General features: G+C 43.9%; 1 protein-coding gene across 2 annotated transcripts in view; it reads right to left on the reverse strand.

Moving 5' to 3' along the window:
* KCNH5 (potassium channel, voltage gated eag related subfamily H, member 5) overlaps window positions 1-16,320 on the reverse strand; it is a 160,492-nt gene extending 144,172 nt beyond the window's left edge. The window contains exons 1-2 of one of the 2 annotated variants that reach the window (XM_014966615.1): window positions 16,211-16,320; window positions 2,628-2,751 (exon numbers count right to left, since the gene is read on the reverse strand). In XM_014966615.1, the coding sequence (XP_014822101.1) occupies window positions 2,628-2,751; window positions 16,211-16,283 (197 nt within the window). In that variant the 5' untranslated portion in view covers window positions 16,284-16,320. Of the gene's footprint in view, window positions 1-1,702; window positions 1,809-2,627; window positions 2,752-16,210 lie in introns of those variants that run through there. The other variant, XM_014966616.1, reaches the window with a different exon arrangement.
* Between the last annotated feature and the right edge of the window lie 12 nt (window positions 16,321-16,332).

A 16,332-nucleotide genomic window follows, 5' to 3' on the forward strand; every position in this document is an offset into this window, starting at 1 on the left:
ACCTCACTCTGTAAATAATATGAATAATGGCCCCAGATCTAAAAAAAAAAAAACTCTACAATGACATTCTGCTGAGTAAGTCTAAGCAGGCACCGCTGGCCTCAAGACTATTTTCCATTCCATACAGCTAGCACAGCTCTTCATAAGAAAGCAGCTCCAAAGGCATTGCTCTGGAAGACCACATGCTGCATGTCAGACCATGCTGAAAACCTCTCCAGCTCTCCTTTCATCTGCGAAGACTGGGTTGTCTCCTAAGAAGCAGGAAACTTCACACTGCATATATAACTCCACCAGCTACAACCCAGACACAAAAGAAGGGCTGGCCATGCTTTGAGTGTAGAGAGGTCTCTCTAAAATCCAGAGATATACAGAATGATGATAACATTATATATATATATGTATCTTTTCTCCCAGTCCCATTTTCCACAATAATTCCTCCTTGAATTTGCATCTGTATGGTTCAGTAGATCTGTACGATCAACTTGAACGTGGTCAAAACCTTACAAATGGTAACTAGAGCCCATCACATGCACAAAAAAGCACTCAAGTGGAATAAACCTTTTGGTCCCCTCAGTATTTGAGGGAGAGGGGAATTATTCTCAGAGAGGTATTCCTCAACATTTTCCTACAATCCCATTCTATATCTGCAATTATTTTAAGGTGCACAGACTATAAAAATGCTGGCTCCCAGGAAACTTACGCAGTTCAACATAAAGGATAGCAGAGAGCCAAGGGGAAAGCATGCATGTATATCCAGGAAGGCTGTGATAAGTTTGTTTCTTTCAGCCCCAAGGCTTCCTCCCCTTTCCTGCAGATGAGGGGAGCAACCACACGTCAGCACGTGATGCTTTTTGAAGTAAGAGATGCCTGACATCCGAGGAGAGGCTCGCTGCCTGCCCTGCTTCTGCCAGCTGAAGCACCAGCCACAGATCAGTGTCTGGCAGCACTCATCTCCCAAAAAATCATTGCTGTAGATATGTAGCCCCCTCTTCCCAGTGCCCTGGAGCCGGTCACTCCATGAGTGGATGAAGGGAAAACCTACACAATCTTGTACCTCACTGTTAAGGTTTGAGAAAACCCATTTATTGTCATTTAGACAATTATTCTATCACCCAATGACCTCTCCCCACCTGGAGAGGGGAATTGGGGACAGCAAGGAAACACAAGGGTTGATATATAAATAGATTTAATATGATAAGACTAAATAATGAACAATAATAGTAAAGAACCAAGATTAATCCCGATACTGATATAAGATAGACAAGAATTATACTCAGCCCATTCTCTCAGCCGGAAGCTGTGCACTCCCCACAGGGACAGCAAATGTCAGACCCTGTGAGCACAACGGCTTCAGGAGGAAGGAAAGGGCTCAGGGGTCTGGCACCAGAGAAGCAGTTGTCTGGACCCGCCGCCATCAAGGGAGAGAGAACTACACAGCAAAATTTTCTAATTCATATTGAATGTAACGTTCATGGTATGAAATAATCCTGTTGGCAGCTTGGGTCCAATGCCCAGGCCTTGCTCCTCCTTGTCCTTCTACCCAGCAAGGCTTGAAAACACTGAGACCTTGAATCCCACATAGCCTAGCTGGCTATAAAGTAAGTATTTTCACAAATTCAGACACTAGAGTCTTCTAATAGCACACTTTTCCCCAGCATTAGAAAAGAAGCGAGTCCTGTGTCGCCCAACCCAGGACACTCACCCATCCCTTGTTGCCTCTGACCCTGGTTTACTTTGCTCACACACACACACAAGGGATTTAGTCTTTCTCCAAAGCATCTCCTTTTAAAGGATGCAGCAGAAAAGGCACAGATGCACGTCTAACCATAAATCACAGCTGCCTGCTCCTGAAAGACCACCGACAAAATTAAAAAAACACTGCCTCCTGGAATGGTAACAAGAGAAATAATGAAAATCTAGTAAAAAAGCCTTTGAAATATATTACCTAAAACCCCACTTTCTTCATTAGATCATTAGCTAGAGCACATTCATACTCGTATTAGCCAGGATAAATTTCAAATGAGAGAAGAATAATGTCTAAATCCTCATAACATTTATCCCCTCTTTTGGGAGCACCTGTAGTTTACCCTCATTCACTGCTAAAACTTTTTAAAAGCTTTTCCATCAAACAGTCTTTATTCCTGCAATGCAATGCAGTCACATGAAGATAACAGGAATTTCCAAACTGGGTAGATCTGGCTTGCTTTCAAAACAAATTTGGCTGAAATATATTAAAGTTGTAGATGTTCTAAATAAAATTTAAAAAAAATCTAAACAACTGGATTTTAGCTTTCTTTTATTTAGGACTAAATTTTACAGGATCCTAAACTACTTCAGGTTTAGCAAAGGACTTAACATTAAGTATTTGAGTAGCTTGTTAATCCTGGTGGCAGTAACTATTGACTTTACTGGAAGTTACTCAACAATGTGCTTAAACGAGTTCACATGGTTACATGCTTTGCCATGTCCTGGGTAAGTTGCTGGTTTCATTCATTTAAAGCCTGTTTCAATACTTTAATTTCTGCAAAGCAATGCTTTCTTACATCAATCCTTCTTCCAAAACCCCATTGTTCTTCCCAGCAAATTTTAAAGGGCATTGAGTGGCAAGAGACAGACAGTCGGCATACCTGCAAGTGCTACTCTTCTGCATGACGTCAGCTCGATGATAGCCAGAGAGTTTACAAAAACCGTCATTACTGTAAACTACAGGCCAGTCCACAATCTGAGCATTTCCCAACAAAAAACTGGATTCTGAAAAGAGAAAGAGAGAAACAGAGAAAGGGCTGTTGTCAGTGGCAAAGCACACTTAAATCCTCCATGTGTTACACAGCAGATGCAAAGTTATTCATGATGGTGACTTCTACTGTGAAATTTCAGAGGGAGCTGAAAATCAAAACGGCCATTAGAAAAGAAACCATGATCAAACAGGATAACTCCTAGTAATGCAAGAAGCTTCTTGCACACCTAAATACTGATATAAGCACCGATGCTTTAACAATTTAGAAAGGATTCGTTTATTCACAACATGTAGGCAAGGTATCATGTTTGATTCTCATTTTATATGTATCTTGAAACCAACGTTAAATTAACTTGCGGACTGAGTTTTAAATGCTGAACTGTATGCGTGCCCAACCCTGATGGTGACTCTCTTGCTTAAGGCAAGTAAATTTTTCCTCCTGGCAGGTCCCAGTCTGTTTTGCAGAACACAGCCAGTATCCATGGGATGAGGGCCAGCAAGTGCCAGGAGCCACTGGGGAGGAGTGAGATGTGACCACCCCACCTCGTGGTACACCACGAGCCACATCATTCCTGGGAGGGCAGATAGTACCCGACCCACATGGAAATTTGGCACGATCAGGGAACTGAAGAGTGTCAAAGGGACTTACACACCGAAATAACACAAAACAGGTATTGAATTTCAAGTGGCAGTCAATTAAAAATGCAAATAGGTGAGTTTGGCTCATCCTAGTAACATGCATCCATTGCTGTAAACACAAAATATGGGCAGAGAGTATTTCTGGGAGGCTGAACTCAGGTTTAAATATCGCTTCACTCATCTGTTCTTTCAATCCATGCCTACAGTCTATTTCACTGAATTTCACTGAATTTTTAGAGTTGGAAGGGACATAGAGATCATCTAGGCCAACTCCCCTGCTAAAGCAGGATTGCCTAGAGCTTGTACACAAGGATTGGCACCAACACGTTATCAGTTGGTCCTAAAATAGTTTTATTCCCTAGTTTGGAAAGATTCTTCCATCCCTGCTCTTAGCAAGGTGTTCCCAAAGAAGGAAATGCCTATTTTGCTTAAACACAATGTTGTGGGACTTTACGTTCATTGACACTGTAAACATTCCTAATTTTGTTTCAGGAACAAAATTCTTACTAGGTAGAGGTTCTCAAATTGTAGTCTGTGATAATCTTCAGAGTTTTCTTTATTTTTACTGTTAGTTTTCAATTTCATTTTGACTGCAGCTATGGAACTAACTGTCCCCATTCATTGATGCTAAAAAGCTATTAAAATATAACTATTAAAAATCACTGCTGTATGGAAATTATAGGAAATGATCCTTTCAGTAGTTCTTGTGGGGAAAAAAAATAATTAAGATATTTTTACAAATTTTCCTCATAATAGCCAAAGAATGGTTATGCCAATTACTTACAGACATATACTCCGGTGCACACATTCATTTTCACATAAAAGAGACACTGGGTTTGCATGAGCTACACACGCCCTTCTCAGAGTATTTATAATAGTTACTGAATTGTACGTTATGCAAACATTATTCTGTTGAACAAGGAAAGTGTAATAAAAAAAATACTGTTTCTTTCTTTTTTCTTTATAAGCATGAATTTGGAAAAAAATAATCTGGAGATTATTGGATTTTCTATAGAAAAGTAGATTCAAAATATTTAAAAGCCAACCAATGTGAGAAACAGAGGTTTAGATTCTGTGAAATCTAAGACTTTTAAACTCAAAGAATTTATTTGAGACTATCACAAATATTCTTAAGCCTAAGCGCCAAGTTTACAAACTTGGTTTCCTTCCCAAAGGGAGATGCCCTTACCAGAAGCAGCAGGAGACACGGAGTAAAGCCTGAGCATTACATTAATTCTCCCTGGCTTTCCGCAGCCCCTTCTTCACGGGGGACTCAGGAAAGAGATTTCTTTATAGGACTATCTTCGGCCAAAGTTTTGCTCACGTACCTAGATGCAATGGGCAGAACCTGGGTGATGAGAGACTGTGATATCAAACTCACCCCAGATGATCACAGCCAAAAAGCAGATAACCCTGCTTTGAGGCACCGAGGCCACCGGCTCCCAGCACAGGTCAGCCACTCTGCCTGGCTTCCAAAAAGCCTCACAAAGAGCTTCTTGCTGACCCTTTTTTGCCACGATTCCCTTCCCCAGTGCAGATTTTATCACACCAGAGGCTGGTCTCCTCGATGAATGACCATTAGCATGATTACAACTGGTTTAAATCTGCCAGGGGTGCTGGGTGGGCCGGCACCCTACCTTGCCAACCCTTTACACCCTCTAAAAATCCTTGATAAGGCATTCACTAAACTTACCAAATCCACCAGAAACATGGGAGGGAACAAAACAAAGCCAAACTATTGATGGTTTAAAAAAAAAAGATCTCATAATGTTAGAAAAAAATCCCCTAAAATTGGTAGATACTAGTATTGGTAAGTAGATCAGATATACAGCATATGTACTAGAAACTTGACCACATATTAGAATATGTTTTCCTTTGTCCCCGCAAATTTTCCTTTGCTTAATTGACTTCTTTGTTTCTTAAGCAAATAAGGCTTACTCATCCACACTCAGCACTGAATATGTATGTGTGTATCCTACTCCAACTGAAGAAAAATATTGAATCAATGTCTGTGCCTTGTTAGAGACCAATGAATCTAACTGCACGCACAAAGCCATGGGAATCCATCTTTCATTAATGCAGCTGCTCACTGAGAAGATGGATAAAATTTAAGGAAGAATGGGTCAGCATCTGATCCTCAGATTTTATTGTGCACCCAAGTCTTAGCATCCACAGGACTCAAAACCTGCCCTACATTTTATCTGGAGTTATGTTATTTTCTCCAACCAAGACACATATTAGTTCTTCACTGTTTCTACAATTTATCTAGATCAAAACTCCAGGCAGATTTAACTTTACGTTAGCAACTCCACACCCAGCTGTAAACATCCAAACTGCATACTGGATGGCAGGACACTTTGACAGAAACTCTTTCTTTTTATGGCCATAATTTCTTAAAATTGCAGAATGCAAAGGGACACAGAGGAGTTTTTGCTTTGAATCCTCTGCTATGACTCCTCTTATATTGTGTGATATGTCTCCACTTTGGAGCCTAACCTTGGTCAACAACAGAGACTCCTTAGTAGAGAACACAACATTTCTAGGAGTTTCTAGGTTTCTAGGAGTTTTGCATTGCTGGAGAAGAGACTGCCTCGTATCATGTCATCACCACTAACCACTCATGCAAGTCCGTTTCTGCAGTTACCTCCCCTGAGGTTGGGTCCTAACAGCCAGTCTTGGACTAAATCCATTTGCATGCCTGCATTCCACATATCTACAGCTCAATTATATGGTTTCCTCACTAGAAAAGATCAATCACAGTTGTGTCTTGGGTTAAGATTTCCATCCACCCGACTACGGCAAATTCCCCTCTGATCCATGTCCAGCTGGCTGCTTGAACCTGGTGTAAGAGACAAGAGTTGGAGAAACCTCCTTTCCTCTCCACCTCTAGTTGCCATAGGGCAGCCTAACACCAAGGCAAGTCTGTTCCCTACCAAACACAACTGGCTGCACGTTCCTCCTGGACTCCTTTGCCAGCAGCTCCCTGAGACTCAAAGCAAGGACCCTCAAACCAAGAGCACCTTGATGTCCCCCTGTGCCCTGCTGTGATGACTCTGTGGTGAAGCCCCGTAGCAACCTCTCAGCACAAGCCAAGTCTTCATTCAAGCAGAACAGGTATAGCAAAACACAAGTGAGCTACAGACTGCCAACTGATTTAGTCCTTCCTGAGATACATCCATACTCATTGCACACAACAGGGAGGAAACACACCCAGACCACAGGTATTCACCCGATGGCAGCCCAGGGACATGCCCTGCCAGTGTTGCTGCAGGCAAAAACTGGGTGCACCTCCATCCTGACATCCCAGGTTTACTCCTGGTCTCTCCCCTTCCCCTGATGGCCCGCACCCACATTGGTTAGTTCATACCAAAGACCTTTTTTGGAGTGAGGCAAAGGACTTTTACACCATCAGTCCATTCTAAAGCATGGGCATGAGCCCTGCAATGCCACGCATCAAGCACTGCGCCCCGCAGGGCAGATGCCTTCTGCAAGACAGACCCAGGCTCAGGTTCCCTTCATGGGAGAGGCAAGCTCTCCTTGTCTGCTCTAGTCTTCGACAAATAAGACTGATGTTTTGTGCATTCTTCAGAAGAACAAAAAAAAAAAAGAAAAAAGAGCCAACAAGGGGGCTGGAGCATCTCTCTTATAAGGAGAGGCTGATCAACACCTATAAATACTTCAAGGGGGGGTGTCAAGAGGATGGGACCAGTCTTTTTTCAGTGGGGCCCAGGGATAGGACAAGAGGAAATGGGCACAAACTTGAGTATAAGAAGTTTCACCTAAACATGAGGAGGAACTTCATTCCTGTGAGGGTGGCAGAGCCCTGGCAGAGGCTGCCCAGGGAGGTGGTGGAGTCTCCTTCTCTGGAGACATTCAAACCCTGCCTGGATACCTTCCTGTGGGACCTGCTGTGGGTGGCCCTGCTTTGGCAGGGGGTTGGACTAGATGATCTCCAGAGGTCCCTTCCAACCCCGTATCATTCTGTGATTCTGTGAAGAGGTCTGCAAATTGCAGGGTGATTAGCACAGCAAGGACACCAGCACTGGGATCTCCACAACTATCTTCCTGTTGGATTCAACACACAAGAGGTAGGTTCTGCAAGTTAGGTTTTTCAAAGAATATATCATATTGGAGGTGTTCTAAGTATTTCCTAACAGAGTTTAGCTACTAACAACTGGACAAAAACCAAATTGACCCACTACACCTACACCAGAACACCTGAATTCATTCAGTTTTTAGGTATACCACAACTTCACTGAAAGAATGGCATCACCACAGGGATTGTCAAGGCTAGCCAAAGTTACAGATGGCAATGCATAAATACAGCTTACAGTCTGCACGAAGACTCTGGTAACTAAAACTTGTGCAGTATCTGTGCTGTGACCCAGAAAGGAAAGTCTTCTCTCTTTCTGTGTACAGCAGCACCCAATATCACAAGTATTTTACTATGGAGACTGGTAGCTTCTCCCCTGCTCCACTAGACATTGGCCATTGCTGAAAGCACGACAGTAAATCTGATAGACCAATAGCCTGATCCAGCATAGGAAATTCTGTGCAGCTGTGATCTACATTACCATGTGGTGATATCTCACACTCCCAAACATTAACATGCAGCTAACTTCAAAACTTGCATGGTGATTAGCCTGAAACGTCTGGCAATCCTTGCTTGGATTTCTCCGGCGCACTGAAAATGCATTTCCACTTCCCATTTCCGACAAAAGTCAATTTTGATTACTCCTAAGGTTGTCTTGATGTCATTGCTTCCATCGATCATTTTCTCCACCACCCATCCCCCTTTCTGATACGTTGCAGAGAGCCAAAATCACGAATCTGTAGGTTACATAAGTTCTTTGACCAGACACGGCTCAACACCAATGTCTGCCCCCGACAGAGCGGGGAAGCAGGGCTCAGCCAGCAGACTCACCCATCTCAGAGTTCCTAGATTCCACTGAGGAAGCCAGCAGGCTTTTTATTTCTTAATATAACTCTATTTACTTCCTATTTACTGATGGGAAGGATCTGGGGTATTAGAGGCATACCGTGAGCAAAATTTCAGGTTGATAAACACAACTGAGGAAAACGATTGTTAAGTGCACTGCATTTGCTGTTGCTGCGTTTCTAGTTTGCAAAAAGGGGTTTTTTTTTGTACAAAGGCAGCCCATTCTGTAAAGCAGCAAGCCTTTAATCTTAGTCTATCTTGCAGCAGCTAATACTCAGCACAGCGCCGAGCTGTGTTGAAAAAAAAGCTGCTGAAAAAAAAAAGATCACAGTGTGCAAGCAATTTTTTTTAACCAACGAAATGCCCAAAGCAGTGTAAAATTCCTGTTATGCAATCACAGGAGAGCAAGAACAGCTAAATCATTCCAGAAGATATGCTTAGCCAAGTGAGAAACGTTGTCTCTAGTCATCTTTTCTCAAGAATGCTTGGGTACCACTTGTAACCAAAATTGTTTAAATCACCGTTTCGGAATTCCATCTCATCCCAAGAATTCAGGAAATTAATCTTTTTAGAAAAGCCACCATTGAAAAGATTTTTTTTTTTTAAATTGAAGCAGTAGCAGAACACAAGTAATAATAATTACTATAATAATAATAAAAAGAAGCAGTGTTTCCATCTAGGAACTCCTTACTCGAGCAACTTTACACAGAGCTGTCCTTCACAATTATCACCCTTCTATTGCAAAGCAAACGCAGTCTGGTCCCGACAGGGTCTGGGAAACATCTGGAATTTGCCTTTTTTGCTAATGCTGTCTTACAAAAGCCCCAAACCACTTAAACTGCTGTGAGATGACTCTCCTTCTAACTATGCAGGGTCAGTATATTGCTGCAGATCATCTTGGAAAACACCGGGAGGGACGACTCCTCTGTATGTGTGTTGGACTGGGAGGTCCTAAAAAATGTTCTTTTTTTTTTTATTACTATTATTATTTTCTTTTAGCTCTCCTGAGCAAGTCTTGGCCCTGATAATACATCTTTCTTGTGGCATTTACAGTGACTCCAACTACATGCTCGAGAGATACTACATCCCCACAGACTATGAGAGAAAATCCTAAACCCTTTTGGAGGGCACCAACATCCCTCTGAAATCGGCCTCAACGGGCACCAACATCCCTCCAGCTCCAGGGGTGGCTGCAGACAAACAGCTGTGCTCCAAGCAGCAACCTCCACCAGCACTTTGTCCTCCTTACTATAAAAGCACATTGCTGTTTTCTAACAAAGCTATTATTTCCCTGGTGTCTTTAAAGCATGCAAAACATCAGTGTCGTTCAATTTATCCAGCACATTAAGTGTTGCTTGACTGGGAGAAAAAAAAAAAAATCTCTCAAAGGAGTAACTCTTTACGTCACCTTTCTGTGCCAGCATTGTTTTTATTTAATACTCATATTATGAAAACGCAAAGAGGGCTAAACCCAGAGCAAGGTGCCACCATACCAACTATGCTAAAACAGTCTATTTCCTGTCCCAAATAAATGCTCCTGTCCCAAATAAACACTCCTTAAACAAAACAAAAGATATATAATCCAGCATTGGCTGAAATATTAAATCCAGGTGTAAGTCACTTAGCTGGGAACACAGTAGCTTTCAGGAATTCAGCAAGCGAGCTCAAGAAGAAAGATGACAATTTGCCTGGAATTTACCTCGTGAACACTTAAAAAAATAAACGTTAATCATTCTGAATGTGAAAGCTCCCTGTCTTTTTTTGTGGCCCAACTTCACTGACCCCAGGAAGAGTTTCACGCCAATAAGGACAACAGGGAGAATCCCTGAGCTGCCTGTGAGATGACATTTTATACAATTCTGATCACAGGTTCTCCCCCCCCACGTTCATTTATCCTGGAGTTAAACTAATCCTCACCTATCCTGGTTATCTTCTAAATGCCACCACTGACTCCGTTCTCTACTAAATTATGCAGAATACAACATAGATGTAGCGAGACTAAATTTAAACTGGAGCACACCGTAGCTCTCACTCAAGGCACCCTCGGGGAGCAACCAAAAAAATCAGATTTCTAGCTTTATACAAACAAGAGTGCTTGCTTCACATTCCCAGAGGAGAAAATTGTGGCAACAGCAGTCGCTCAGACACGGGAGTTCCTCTTGCAAATGCTCAGCCAAAGCCTGGTCCTGGCTGCATCTCAAAAGAAAAAAAAACAAACACCAAAACCTGTTCTGGCAGAGAAATGGTCTGCCTCTCCCGTGCTCCCCTCTTGGTGCTGGGATCCCAGCCCAGCACTGGAAGGCTGGTGCATCTCCCGAGGGGTGTTCAGAAGCCAGCAACGAGACCCCCTTCTGCGGGTGCAGGATGGGGGTTACCCAGGGCTTGGCATTTAAAATAGCCATGCCCATTAAACAAATACCAGACTCTTTTTTTTCCCTCTGAAAAACAGGTCATTAGAGTTCCAACTCCAAAATCTTCTTCTATTACTTAATTTTATCAAACCAGAAAATACTATTCCCTTAGCCTTGCAGAAGGAAAACTGAAAATCCCAGCTAACCACCAAAGAGTACCCTGTTAAATGGGCTAATTAAATGCATTTCCACAGCTCGCTTAACTTCCTGACATTATTCTTTGGCTGCACACTCCTTCCAACAGTAATAAAAAAAAAAAACACGGATGTTTACTCAAAAAAAAAAATCAATAATTTCATTTTTTCCCCTTCTCTCTCAGATTTAAACATTAACTTGGGAACGCAACAACTCTTGCAGTGACCTCTTGTGGCAAGAGCTCAGCAGCGCTTAAGGCTCCCCCAGAAGAGAACCACGTCTCTCCCACCACCAGCCATACCCACAGAAAGAAATATTAGCAAGAAGAAACCCCACAGTTTATGAAACAGCTCATCAGACCTCAAGGAAATCCAGCTATTCCTTTAGCTAGCGATATGGGATTATTTGAGCTTCCGAATTAACACAACAGTATAGAGCTGTCACGATCGTATTTTTAAAATAATAAACCACATATAAAATTAAAGATTTTAAAGCATGTGACACTCCCCCGATTTCAGCAGCGTTCAGATATTTTTAATCTTTCAGCATTCAGCAAACCAACTTGAAAAGTAAGGAAAGCCGGGCACTTGCAATTAATTGAAAGCTCCTCACAAATGTCACCTAGCAATGCTGCTTAGTGTAAAAATCCACTTGGCACTGATTTGGGTATCAGCAGCCCCCCTGCAGTCACAGAAATTGCAAAAGCAACCCTGTGCCTTTGAATGCCACAGAAAGCTCTAATGACAGAAGTGCCTTGGTCGTCCCTCCAATCACTTCTCCACAGTCAACTGAACCGGAGGATGGAAACTTCCACCTCGTAGTGTTTTTACGTAGAGATTTAGGAAACTGCTGAGCTCCGCATATTTTTTTGGAGCATTCCCAGTGAGCAGCATCCTGTAAACTTGAAGGAACTTGCTTTAAAGAACTTTCCCTCTGCAGCGCGTGAGACTTAAATTGGATCAGATGAAAACGCGGCTTGTTTTAATTTAGCAGGGAGAAGCCTGTATGTATCAACAATGTTTTGTCACCCTGCCTGTAAGACATCAAGTACACTACATGGGCTAGGAAGAGGGACAGGAGAAACTGTAATAAACACTTATTTTATCTAATATAGCAGTGTAATAAAAATGGAAAGGTGTCTTAGTGCTACAGATGTGATGCCCGTTTCCCTCCCCTGTTCCAGGGTGACCTGCCTTGGCATCACAGTCGCCCGTAACCAGGGCTGATCCTCTCGCCCATCACAGCCAGAGGGACCCAGTAGGGTGTCTGATGGAATGGCATTGTAGGAACGCAGCACGCAGCTGGAAAAGGCCAGGAATTAAATGCTAGCTTCATTAAAGCTCCTGGTAAAATCCCCGTGTAAGCCTTAAAGAACCAAGATTTCTGCTCAAGTGCCGAAACACATTTGTGAAAGACCTGAAAGACCCATTTTCCCGAGGAAGAGTCTCAGAGTTATTGTAACGGAAACAATAACCAATAACGACGACTCTCATCATACAGATAAGACTATACATAGTCTTTCACTAAATTAAGCCCCTCTTCCAGACCGCTAGCCCGAAGTCCCAGAGTTAACCTTTGCTCAAGCTCGTCACTACCGTGAAAGCAAATCCTGCCGTTAACGCAAGCTTAATGCATTGGCCGCTAGAACACGTGAAGGCTGAAGATGGAGAGGCAGGACAGACATGTTCCTCTGCCCCTGTGTGCATGGCTCAGCTTGCTGGAACCCCCCAAGCACCAGCCAGGTCCACCAGCCCAGCCCTGCTCTACACCCCAATTCTGCACCCCTCGGACCCCCGCGATGCTGAGCCGAGGTCAGTGCCAGCGGGAGCTCCGGGTGCCCTAAGAAGCATCCAATAATATTAGTAATAAGGGGCAGAGACTGCTGGAGAACATCTTGGGAGAGAAAGTTGCCTGAAGGAAGGCTCTTATTAAAAGCCCAAAATACTAATGGCAGCGAAAGGCAGTCACTTTAATGTGATTTTAACCCGGTGCTTTCACAAAACACTTCTTCTTTCAGCTCAGCAGAACACCTGGTGTTCTTAAGTTCCAGGGCACAGTCAGGGCTGTAGGGAGATCTTATCAGTCTTTGTGAGCCTCAGATAAGACTTCTACTCCATGTATTTTCACTGTGCTTTAGAAGAAAGAAAAAAAAAAAAAGAAATAAAAATTGCAGAAAGCTCACTGAGATTACCCTGAAGATACGCCTGTCTGTCCTGAGGGCTTGTCCCTTTTTACCAACCACAGCAGTTGGTCTAAAGACAAATCTGCTTCTCCCCGGAGACTTTTGTCTCTCCTGGAGACATCCCTGCAGGATGGGCAGAGAACCCACAAAGCTGCTTGAGGGGCATCTTCGACCACAAAATGTTCGGGGAACCACCTGCCAACCTGATGCTGCCCCAAAAGCAAAGTGTGCTGCTCCTCTGAAACGCTTCCCAAGCTCTAACGTGTAAAGTCGCCTCCAAAAGAAAGGTTCCCCAGGCAGAGGGGTTCTGGCACTTGCTCCATCTTTCCCAGATAGGTTGGCTGCGAAGGGAACATCCAGCACGGCAGCCCTGAAATCCCACCCCTCCACGCAGAGGACAGAAGAGACGCAGTCACCCCATTCCTTTCTACAAGGCTTTTTGAGGTTTTGCTCCCAACGGACTCCCCATGAGCGCTTCTATCACAATTTTAACCTGATTTGTAGCCAAAGCTGGGGTGAAAAACAGAAAATGCGTAAATAAGGCTGAAAAGTGAAGATATGAGTGCTTTTAACACCAGGACCACACGAGGTCCGCATGCCGTCTTCCCGCTGTGTCAGCTCTGAGTTCCCACATTTTAAAATTGTTGCAACTTCGTCTATAAATTTTTGTTATTCGGATCCATCTCTGGCAACTCTTGAGTAATTTGTCTCCACCTGCATTTCATTTTTGAAATCACTGCTTCCATTTCACCTGGAGAAGAGCCTATCTGCCCAAATCACCTGCCTAATTTTTCCAGCTGGATCTGTTGCCTGATAGAAGATACCACCTCTACCTACAAACATTCTCCTGGTTGTTAAGAAAAGATTTATGGTCAAGAAGTGCCATGGGATTGCCTAAGTGTGAGAAATCTCAAAAGAGAGTTTTCGCTAACCTGAAAAGGCGAAAGAACGACTTTTTTGAGGATTAAAATCAGTCTTTTCTTCATCCCATTCCTCAACTTGTAAATGAAAAGCCTCTTGGAAACTGGCAAATCCAAGTATAAAAACAAAACTCAGCCCACAGTGAGCAGACCAAATATTTGTTTTCTACCGAGCAGTGGAGATACTCGAACCAAATTTGGTCTATTGGATACCATTCTGCCTGGATTAAACAGTGCTGAATTCAATGAAATTTACTATTTCTACAAAGGACAGATAAGGTGCTGGCCTAGAGGACAAAAATAAAAAATAAATCATGTTTCAGGGCACAGCACTGACGGTTTACATGAGTTAAAAGCAAATTCCCAAGCCACTTGTCACTTTGTTGTCCAGTGGGGCAGCCTTGCCTCTGTAGCATCACGCTCAGGCACCACCAGAGGCAGAGAAAAAGCAGAAGGAATGACCATGGAAGGAATCACCAGCGTGATTTACACCCCAAATCAGACCAGGTTAAAACCTGGAGAAGGATACACTCTTTCAGGGTGCGACGTTCCAAAGCCTCCTGAGCTTTTCCAGGGTTTGACATCTCAAAGCTCTGCTGAGCTTTCACCAGGGAGTACATGTGATTTAACTGGAGCGGGATACAGAGGCATGGCAATCCCAAACCCTCTTTCCAGCCCTGCCACCGACCTTGGGAAAACAACTGCGATGCCCCAAGCCCCCGTCCACAACCCAGTTGTAAGAGGAGGTTGGGAATGCCTCTGCCTGTCCTCTTCCACAAGAAGCTGTGAAGTGTAATTAAATTCCACCCGGTGCTTTGAAATTGTCAGGAGGAAAGTGCTATATAAACCCCTATTAATTAAGCTTGCATTTAATATTCTGGTAAATAAACACATTATTGCAGGAAACCAGCTCCTAGTGATTGTGCAGCTACAGAGCTTGACACAGGAGTCTTCTGCCAAACGCAGAACAACACGAGAGGGAGGAAGCCCCCTCTCCCCCCCAAAAAAAGGGTCAATGGATTAATACAAGGCTCACATTTTACCATACAACATTTTAAAACAAATGTTAAGTCCTCATCCCCACTCCTGCTGCTGGTAAAGTCAACGAATCTCTTGATTCACCACCTGCCATCAAAATCAACTTCAAGCCAGCACAGCAGACCACGTTAGGACAAACGTGAGGAAAATCCAGAACCGTGCAATAAGGGAGGGTGGAAGGGAACACTTTTCAGCAGGACCTCACATCACATTAGCATCTTGCTTAATAATACACATGGCAACTTCTCTCAACGCTCTGCCTTGCCCACCTTTCCCATTCCCAGCCCTTGGGCACAGCAGGGTCGCTCTAAACTTGGGTTGTCCAAGGATGTATCTCTTACCAGATGCAAAGTCGAGGTCTCAAACTGGACTTGTGCAAACACTCACACATTTCATTAGCTATGTGCCGGTGCAAACACTACTTAAAAAAAGGAAATGTGACTGGCACAAGGCTTGCCTAAAGCAGCATCTACATTAAGATGCCTAGAGAGATGGTCTGCAACCACATCTTAACTTTAATGGAGCTGTGCCCAGCACAGGGCTCTGCACTGGATGAAAGGGTACAATTTAACTCCAGCAGCAAGGAAGTCCTCTAAATAAATATTTACCTAACACTTTGATGGCCATGGGGTCCCAAACCAGCCCAGTAAATATTCTCCTAAAAGAAGAGCTGTAGGGAGCAACCAAAGACAGCTCTTTACGGATCTGCTCAGGCACAAGATTACCATCCTCCAAACCCCAGTCACTCCCTCATCCTCCTTCCCGGTCCCTTCGACTTCAAAAGTGTCACAGAAATCGCACAGACTTTGTCACGCCGAACGACAAGAGTGGCAAACCCAATTATTAGAGAACGAAACGCCAAGAAGAAGGAAGGGGAAAAAAATAACCCGACGAGCGGAGAGGGTATCAGGAATGTAAACGATGGCTACTTGTTTTGAGAAACAGCTCACACACACACCCCCCCCAAAAAAAAATATAAAAAAGAAGGAAAAAAATTATTTAAAAGGCTACAAATTCATAGTGCTGGTAAGAATGTCGAGAAGAAGTGATGGGGGGACAGGGAAAGGAGCGCGGAGAGCAAGACCCCGTTCCTTGAAGGCGCCGCTTCGGCACAGAGACCCATGGAGGGGGGCAGCGGGAGCGGGGACCCCCGAAGGGATGAAGCGATGGACGGACGGGAGGAGGGAAGGACGGAGGGGAATCTCTCACCGCTCGAGCGCCGGACGATGTTCTCCAGGAAGGTGTTCTGCGGTGCCACCAGCCCTCTCTTGCCCCCCGGCATCCTGCAGCGCCGGGCTCGGGGGCCGGGGGTGCGCAGCAGCGGCGGCAGC

Source organism: Calidris pugnax, unplaced genomic scaffold (genome assembly GCF_001431845.1).
Source record: "Calidris pugnax isolate Ruff unplaced genomic scaffold, ASM143184v1 scaffold74, whole genome shotgun sequence".
NCBI lineage: Eukaryota > Metazoa > Chordata > Aves > Charadriiformes > Scolopacidae > Calidris > Calidris pugnax.